General features: G+C 33.5%; 1 protein-coding gene across 2 annotated transcripts in view; it reads right to left on the reverse strand.

Moving 5' to 3' along the window:
• LOC144452263 (uncharacterized) overlaps nucleotides 1–10,000 on the reverse strand; it is a 23,931-nt gene that overhangs the window by 13,334 nt on the left and 597 nt on the right. For both annotated transcript variants that reach the window (XM_078143326.1, XM_078143325.1), the window contains one exon: nucleotides 8,560–10,000. This exon is cut by the window's right edge. In XM_078143326.1, the coding sequence (XP_077999452.1) occupies nucleotides 8,560–9,958 (1,399 nt within the window). In that variant the 5' untranslated portion in view covers nucleotides 9,959–10,000. The remainder of the gene's footprint in view (nucleotides 1–8,559) is intronic.

Below are 10,000 nucleotides of genomic sequence, written 5' to 3' on the forward strand. Positions count from 1 at the left end.
GTAAGTTCGGATCTCGAGCTCGACAGAAGTAAGCTAGCGGCTACTACACGCAAAAATCATCACCGATCAGCAACATTTTGAGATAGAATTTAATGCATATCAAAGTACCTCTGCACATCAGACCAGTACCATCCAAGGATGTATGCGATATGCAAGCTACTGTGTCCATTTACCAGTTTGGAAAGTACGTAATTATTACGATAATGTGATCTTAGCCTACAATGGCAGGAACTAGTCATTCTGAATACTTGTAATTGAGAGTAAACAGTTCGGGGTGATTCGGTTTTTTATTTGTCCTGTTTGATGTGACGTGTTTCTGTGTGATAATACCATGTGTATGAATGATTAGAGATATATATATATATATATATATATATATATATATATATATATATATATATATATATATATATATCAATATAGCCAGGAATCAGCTTGTTCAAATTACATGTACATTGCTGATATAGCACATTCTCTAACCTATTATAATCACATGCTTGTATGTTTACAATTTACACAGCTGCAGCCTTTACAGTATTGGGTCACCTTTTAATTCTACTTAATATTTTTTTATGCTAGGGTGCACAGTACTACAACTGTTGATATGCTAGAGAGGAACTATTAGAAATAGTGAAAGTAAAGAAATGAACTGGATTAATAACACTTGGCATAACATTTCCGAAGTATACAGACGTGTATAAAATTCCACTGTTTGATAAGCATATTTTTTATAGATTCTTTACATAATAGCTCACATTCACAAATGAATTTTCACTAGCAAATAAAGAGACCATTTAATATCTAAAAGCTTATGTTCTTATCAAACGATAATCTCCAATTGGTAAGGGGGATTAAAACTGCACTATTACCTTACACTTTTTAAAATTTAAAAAAAGTTGCTAATTAGAATAATGACAACAATATCATAATTAGAATAATCAAGCAAAAGTTACTGACGTACCAAATGTAAGGGGATTTTTTTTTTGAATAATACATGTGATCATATACATTTGAGTCAATTCCAAATTATGTAATATCTTATATGGCGGTTTACTTGGCTCTGGTGATGCATACAAGAGTGAATTGAGATTAAACTAAGCTGTTACATATATCCAACCTGCACTAAAGGAATGCGCAAAATTTACTAAAATGAGAACGGGGGCTGAGAAGTCATTAGGCCATCAAAATTCTGATAATCTGAAAGGGGGACTTGAAATATTTTGTTCTTTGTGATTTTTTTCTCTCAATTCTGGTATTTTAATCCATATTTAGACTTTAAATTATGTTAATGGTTTCATATTCTATGCCTCTAAATGACTTTCGACATGGTCTTATTTTCAAAAAAAAAACTTTCACCTTTGGAGGAATCTCCCCCCAATCAGTAGCAATCACGATGATAATGTCTTTCTCCCAAAGGATGGAAGATGGTTGGCTAAGTACCTACTTATATATGTATATTAAATCCACATCCTTTGTAAATTGATCTCGTTTGGACTGCCATTGTACTTGGCTGTCACTGTTATTTTAATGCATAATTGTACCATATAATTTTATATCTCCACTGTAGTGTAGGTGACAGAAGGGGTGGCTGAAATAAGTTTAGAGTTTCATTTGGCTGGTCTTAACATTTTTTTAAGAGGAGAGGGGGAGAGGACCAACAAAGTTGTTTAACCGTAAATTGTGTACCTTTCCTAACTGTAGAACTGATGGAAATTGATTGCCATACAGACAAATTGCAAGAGATAAAATCAAAATGACTGAATACGTACTATGTTAACTCAACTTGAAATATAATACTAATTCTAATACAGATGAAAACAACTTGAAGTTATTATTACTCTACGTGGCCTTGACCGTGAACGCTAATCTAATAAACGTAAATCAAAGTTTGATTTGATTATAGAATAAAGAAGGTGTGTGTGTGTGTGTGTGTGTGTGTGTGTGTGTGTGTGTGTGTGCGCGCGCGCGCGTGCGTGTGATACACACTAATTCATGAATGTGTACGTGTGCGTTGTGCATGTGTGTGGTACATTTTTATGGTGTATGTGTCTGCATGGGTCGTGTGTGTGGATGCGTATGCATGTGTTTGTTGTGCATGTGTGTGGTTCCTGTCTGGTTGTCTGCGTGCGTGCGTGCGTGCGTGCGCGCGCGCGCGCGCGTGTGTGTGTGTGTATGTATGTTTTATCGACAACATCGAAATCAAAACTATTCGTGGAGGGCAGAAATGAAAAGACTGATGTCGGAAAAATCAACTGGGCTTATCACATTATATAACATCCAATTGTAAATATAGTTTACTGCGTTATTTATTTATATTCATTCTTATCTGTAAACATTATAACAAAATATGTTGATCTATTCACTACTACTACTACTACACACACACACACACACACACACACGTAATTTGTTATTTGTTATTTGTGTATATATTACGTGCAAAGACTTGAATGGTCTAAACGAGAGCTTACAGTGAATTGGGACACGAGTTCATTCAAAGTTTACAAAGGCTATTCAAATCGTCACAAAGTGCGCTCTTACAACACAGTCAGTTAAATTGTGACGAGCGTTGCGTAAACGACAGCATTCAAATTATTCATATATTGTAACATGCATGAAGACTAAGGTTTGGATATGATTGCCATTGTGTTCCTTTCAATTAGAATATTTTGCATGAATACAATATATTTTAATTGCCGGAATGATAATTGTACCTCCAGAGTACTAAACCAGGTAACCTGCATGTAACTCAAATTCAGTGCAATGTAAACATATGAAATAAAAAGGCCAATTTAATGTAACAGTTGGCAACATTATTTTTAAAAAGACTTTGTTCCAAAATATAGAGAGTTGAGTAGTACCAAATATTAATTTGCTTCACCGCCTACATATTATATTTTACCAATAAAAGTGTAAAGACACGTTTTATGAATAATAACGCATTATATGTATTCATGATGTTTGCCTACGTAGGTAAAACAAACAGTTAGTTTCACTCGACAACCTCAATCAAAGATGGTGAAATGATATTAAATTTTAATACCTTGAATTTCATATAAAACCATGGTGATATGATGATAATCCATCCAATTTGTTACTAGGAGTTGAACAAATATTATCATGAGTCAGACACCGTCTACGCATACGTATTCGAGTCAGACATATTTTAGAATTGTAAAAAAACACACACTGAGAGGGGTCTACAGTTTAAGCCATTGTTCGAAGGTCTTGGCGTATTATTTTCTTATACATACATTTTGTAAATTTGGCCATGCGTGACGAGTATAGAGTAAATGCCTCAAAGACATGGAGCTGTGTGACGCACTCTGTAGAGGTATGATTTCGATCACATAGCTTGGGAGAAAACAAACATGGTATTTCGTTTCGAAACAAGGGTGCATCATATCCAAAACGTTTTATACCTGAAGCGATTGGACGCGTACACAGTCTTATAGCCGTGAACAATCTCATGTTTCGGAGACATTGTAGAGCTGCTCTGGGACACCGCGATATTGCTTCCATTATATAGCTCAATTATTCCAACACTTCCTTTTAGTAGTTTTCCGTGTACTTTGTCAGTTAGAGGCAATGATGTAGAATGACACATAGGGGGATATCAAGGGGATTGAAAACTAAAGATGTTATTTTGAATCATATATTAGTTTGGTTAATTTTAAACTAGATATTGTTAAACACGAAAAGGAATGAAGAGATGAAACTATATCATTGTTGTATCAATCTGTCTGTCTATCTGGCTATATCTGTCTGTCTGTCTGTCTGTCTGTCTGTCTGTCTGTCTGTCTGTCACTGAGTTCTAGTACACTTCTAAGCCAAGTAGTAAACTAAATTTACTAATTTTGTGTTACTTTTTTGACCATATCCGCTAAAGTTTTTTATAAATGCCTATAGAAATGGTATCTATAATAGGCCATTGAGATTATCTTGTTGTAAGTAAATATATTAATAGCAGTGTATGTACGCCACTCCAACACAACCTTTCATGGAGCTGTATCTAATATGAAACTAAATTAGCAGGGAGCTATCCTACAAAGCCCGAGTTGTGATCCGTCAACAACAGTGTCTATTCACGTTTAATATACATAGCCAGATAATGCAGCCTAAAGAAAATACTAGTTATCAAACTCATACTCATTTATCAGAATATGACTCTACAATGTTCCCGAGACAGACTTATGATTTGTAGTTTAAGATTATACCAACATATTGTTATAACTACCATAATATTGTGCTGTGATGTGTTGTATTATATATATATATATATTATATAGTTACATGACAGTTTGTGTTATGTTATGTTAAACTAAATCATACTATCAAATTATATTATTTCATATTACATCATTATGTAGAATCATATCGTATTATATCATGTCACATTTATCAGATATCATATATCAGATCAGATCATATCATATATCATATCTTGTCATATCACATCAACTCATGGTCATACCATACAATATTAAATCACATTATACAAAAGTATTTGAAATGGTTACATCCTCTCTGCAATACGTCAGTGCGTTATTGGTATGTACATATCCATTTTGTCTCCTGTAGGATTGCTTCTAACATTGATATTCTAATCACGTATTCATGAAATGTGGCAACTACAAAGAGTACAATTTGAACTTATGATTTAGTATTACACAAATAAATAATGTCTACAAAGTAATTAAAAAACATAAATCTAGTTCAAAAATAGCAACATTAGAATAACCAATTCTGTGGCATCTGGACACAATACGCTACAGGAATCTAATATGAGTCAAGCTAATTCATTTAATGTGCTATTATGCATAGTAATCAAACCGAACTAATTTGGTTTACAATTAAACCAAGGGATCAAATTATAATGTTTGGGGAACACGCGATGTAATTATGCCTGGTCGACCAAGCAGCCATGTTCATACTTGTTTTGTTTACTTTCTTTATTTGTACCAAGTGGACTAGTTAACAATCAAAATATAACCAGTCTGACTATACTAGGTCTAAATTAACGTTTATGTTTGATTTGCTGATTGAGTTGATTTGGTTTTTGGGGAGGGCTAATTTTTAGTGCATGTTAAAGATACCGTTGGTATTCTACTAACCTAAACATACTTTGGCCATCACTTGCTATTACATTGTTATTCGTTCGACCTGGAGTCCAGGTATAATGTATAGACGATGTGATGACAGACTTTATTGTCCGTATACTAAAATATCCCAGCAGTTATTTTTATTCAATCAACTGTGTTAACAACATCATAAAATGATTTCACTACCATCGAAGGTATACATCGATAGTATATTAAAGCATTCTTATCCAAGTGAAAAAGGTGTTATAGGGAATGCTGGGAATATAATATATTACAAATCAATAATCAAACGTTGAAATAACAATATCTAGGTAATCTACTCGACAGAATGCCAACTAAGATTATCCAATATAGCTATGAAATATGGCGAAAGCAAACTATTGCAAAACGCTAGATTTAATTCTGCGCGACATGGTTGGTTAGTTAGTACGAACTGAGTGTTTACCAGTCTGTCAAAAGGTAATACAGGTTTGGATATAATCAAATACACCTCACTATGTATGGTGCACATAATATATATATATATATATATATATATATATATATATATATATATATATATATATATATATATATATATATATATATATATATATATATATATATATATATATATATACATATATATATATATATATATATATATATATATATATATATATATTTTTTTTTTTTGACTCCGAGGTATATATATAGTTTTGACTCCGAGGTATATATATATATATATATATATATATATATATATATATATATATATATATATATATATATATATATATATATATATAAATATATAAATATATATATATATATTTGTGTGTGTGTGTGCGCGTGCGTTCATGCGCGTGTGTATTCATGTTTGAATAGACCAAACAGTAGCCTACACAATTTTTTTCATTACGAACTACAATGACGTTTGAACCATAACTCAACTTAAGCAATTACCCTCAAATGAGATGATTGTATACGATATATGTTCTTAACAAGTACGTTCCTTAAGTCTTTCAGAAAGATTTATACTTTAGACAATCGTTATTGAACTTTTCACATCAACCATGCCTTTACACGTGGACTAAAATGTAGTATAGGATGGCCTTTATGTTTGTAGATTGTCTTTTTTATTTCTATGGTTTAAAAAGATTGGTTTTAAGATCACGAAGTTCAAAGTACATAACAAATGTATACGTAATACTTTTTAAAAACCTGAAAGGTTAAATATAAGAATAGCCAGACGATGATTTGAATTACCTTGGCTTAGTCTTGGGTAATACAAATCTTTTACAATATATCAACCTGGTAGAGGTGACATGGGAGCAACAGATGGCCTAATCCTAACACAAGTCAATGACATGAAGGACAAAGTATTGGTTTTGTATGGCAGTTTCCTCCTGCTAGATATGGGTGGCAACGTCATGCAGAAATTAATCACAGTGTTTGTAGTTGGTACCACAAGAGTGTAGTTGATGAAGGAAAATGGCATATCATGACAAACTAGCAAACATAACATTCACACACACAGCAGTGACGCACATACACACATGCGTGTACAAATATGTGCATATATATATATATATATATATATATATATATATATATATATATATATATATATATATATATATATATATATATATATATATATATATATATATATATATATATATATATATATATATGTATGTATATAAGTTACGGAAGTAAACGCTTATTGAAAGTTAGGATGTAGCATATGCGACCACGATTTTAAAATAAAACGCGTAGTTATGCAAATACTTTACTTAATGTCACGTCAATCGGTTTAACTTAGTTTACAATTAAGGATTAGAATAGCTGAATGCAATTGAAAGCGATTAGTGTACCTGTACTACAAGGTGATGGACGATGGCAGCTGCAGTGTCAATACACAAGTTCATGGACATTATGATGAATGAAAAAGACAGCGTTTGTGATGGCGTAGATAGAAAACAGAAAAAAGGCAGCGTTTATGGTGACGTAGATAAAAATACAACGTTTAAGGTGTAGTTCAATTGACTTGTTTCAATTTTTACTGCAAATATTGTTATATTTCAAAATGACAATATTTGTTTTAAAAAGGAAATACCGTGTAGAAGTGAGTACACTACATTTTAACTCTAAAGTCTCAAACGTCATCGTTTTGAAGCTTCATATTTCTTCAATCATTACCCTTTTCCTCGCAAAGCACAACGATCTCTACGAATTAATGATTACCTTCATTACCGCAGAAAACGTTATTTCTTATTCCACCATGTACACACGTACAATGTCTACAGCTTACTTCTGTAGTTACATATTTCAATATATTCCCTCGAGGGGAAACACCATAATGCGCAGTTTCCATCTTCTTGGTAAGAAACTAACTCACGTTCCGAAAGCAAACCCTATAAATAAACTACATTTATACCTTGTTTGATAGAAGCAATTTCCAGTTCGTATCCATAAAAGCTTCTATTCCCCAATGGCTGTCAGTTGTTTGACATTCGATTCATGTCAGTCGTTTCATTCGATATAAAGCAAAGGGTCAAACCATCATTTCATGATTTGTACTCGACTCATATCCGTGGGAAAAATCGAGATTTTTGTCAATTTTGATGACTACACCTAAATCATTGAAAAGTTCACAAAAAGTGTTATTACACTATCTCAATTCATCTATTCCATTTTATCTATAATAGCATCATGTGATAAGATTGTAATGATTTAAAATAAATCTATCTTTTTAGGAATAAGGGGGTCCAATTACATACGTTTAAATGTAGAGTGATTGTATTACTTTCTAGTACAGAAGTCGTTTTCCCAGGGAATGCTGTAGAAATGAAATCAGGCGGCCATCTTGGATGGCGCGTCTGTTCTTGACCTTTGCTTCGAGACGCTATATTCAGGCATTGGGCGGAGATTTCAATGCCAATATACACTTGTAATGTGTTGAAAATTATATTTTCCCTGAACGTCTTTTTTTTCGAAGTTTACTCTTTCTAAATGTCAAAAGTCACGTGATACAAGCAGTGCTATCGGATATTGACATATGAAAGCTCAATTTCAAATATCTAACTTGTATGCATCTGTTCAGTCATTTGGAAGAAAGCGTTCGGCAAAGGAAATTGGTCCTGACCGGTACACATATAAAGTAACAGCAATTCACAAAAAGAAAAAGAACGTTTTTTAAAAAAAATATTTTTTGTACCTACAACCGTGTTTAGGATAAAAGGAAAACATCAGGAATTTAATATCCTTGTAAGTATATAAGGGAAATTTAGTTTTAATTAATTAATTAATTAATTTAGATTATTAGTAACTGTCACTGTTTAAATTATATTTTGATAACACAAACGCATTTCGGAACATGTGATGATATTGAATGGTGATTCAGTATTCACACAAAATGAAAATAATACAGAAAAGAAATACAAGACTAAGTTCATAATAAAAAACAACTTACCTTGTTCAGACTTGTTCACAACTGACACTGCCTCTGTTGGAGAACTGATACTCGCCGTGGGTTGAATAGACTGTCTTAAAAAATGGGCTGTTGGACTGGAAATAAATTCTGTGGCAATGTTTGACAAGGTGATTCCTGAATTCAATATTACTGTTGACGCTAAGCTCTCAAGTGAAAGAAACGAAAGGTTATGTGTGTGCGATGAAAGCTTCGTCTGTATGGTCTCCGAGGCTTCGATTGTATGTAGCCAGCTATGCATGGCATTTACCTCGCTTGACGATAAACTGGTTGTTTTTGAATGATATGCCGTTTTATGAATATTTTCCCTCGTGGTTGTAATTCCCATAGCACTTATTGAATTTACCAGATCGTGTAGGTGTGCCGTCGATAGATTTCTCATCGTTTTCGTCATTTCATTGTTATTGTTTTCTGAAAGAATAACACCTGTCGTAGAGAAGTCTACAGTATATGGTAAAGTTGATGTTGGTGCCGATGTGATCAATTGTGGTGTTCTAATTACACTGTGGCTGAGGCTGTGAGTGATGGTTGGCAATCCGATTTGTGTTTCTGAAGGCTCAAGCACTGTTGATGTTACTCCGTGATAACTCCGAACTTCGGTCGTCCTGCACATCTTGCATATTGCCGTTGGCTGAAAAATGTCATCACTCAAGTTCAATGATTGTGATTGGTTTATTTTAGCATATAAAATTGCAGGTGAAGCATTGTAAACTTTGGTATAAGTATTCAGAAATCCAGATTCCAACATTATGTCAGGTGACACTGACATATCTATAACAGATGACGTAGGTGAAAAAAGTTGTCTAAATACTGATTTTCCTGCATTAATGACACTTTCTCCCGGTGTTAATGTACTCCCTTCCTTTCTCCTATAGCTATAGGTCAAGCTCTCAATGCCTGACCGCTGAGTATTTAGTATTGGATTTGTATCAACTGTGTCGGAATACATGATACTCGTTCCGGGGACACCATGTACAGACGTCTGTTGAATTGCACTCATTTGACTATATTGTTTTTGTTGAATAGAATGCTGTAAACTCGCTCTACTTTCTAAATCCACAGGTGTCGTTAATTCATGTAAACTGTGCTGCATTTGAACATTTCTGAAACCTGTTGACGAATTCATTGTCGAGCGTTCCGTTGCCATGGAAACTGGTGACAAATTAGACATTGCTATCGACTCGTATGTATTGACTGTCTGAATGGTGGGAGAATAGTTCTCCGAGCTAGCAAAGAAACGCACTCTTGCTGCTGTTGAGGCGCAGAATGATACAATAATCGTTGCTATCCACGCTCCTCCAAAGAGCATGCTTGATGGTATCGTTGCCGTACAGATCAGCAGAATGCCGCTAAAAAGCACCGGTAACGTGGTTAATTGCATGGATATGGTGGTACACTGTCAGTAAAAGAAAATTCCGTGGTT

Source organism: Glandiceps talaboti, chromosome 22 (genome assembly GCF_964340395.1).
Source record: "Glandiceps talaboti chromosome 22, keGlaTala1.1, whole genome shotgun sequence".
NCBI classification, from domain to species: Eukaryota; Metazoa; Hemichordata; class Enteropneusta; family Spengelidae; genus Glandiceps; species Glandiceps talaboti.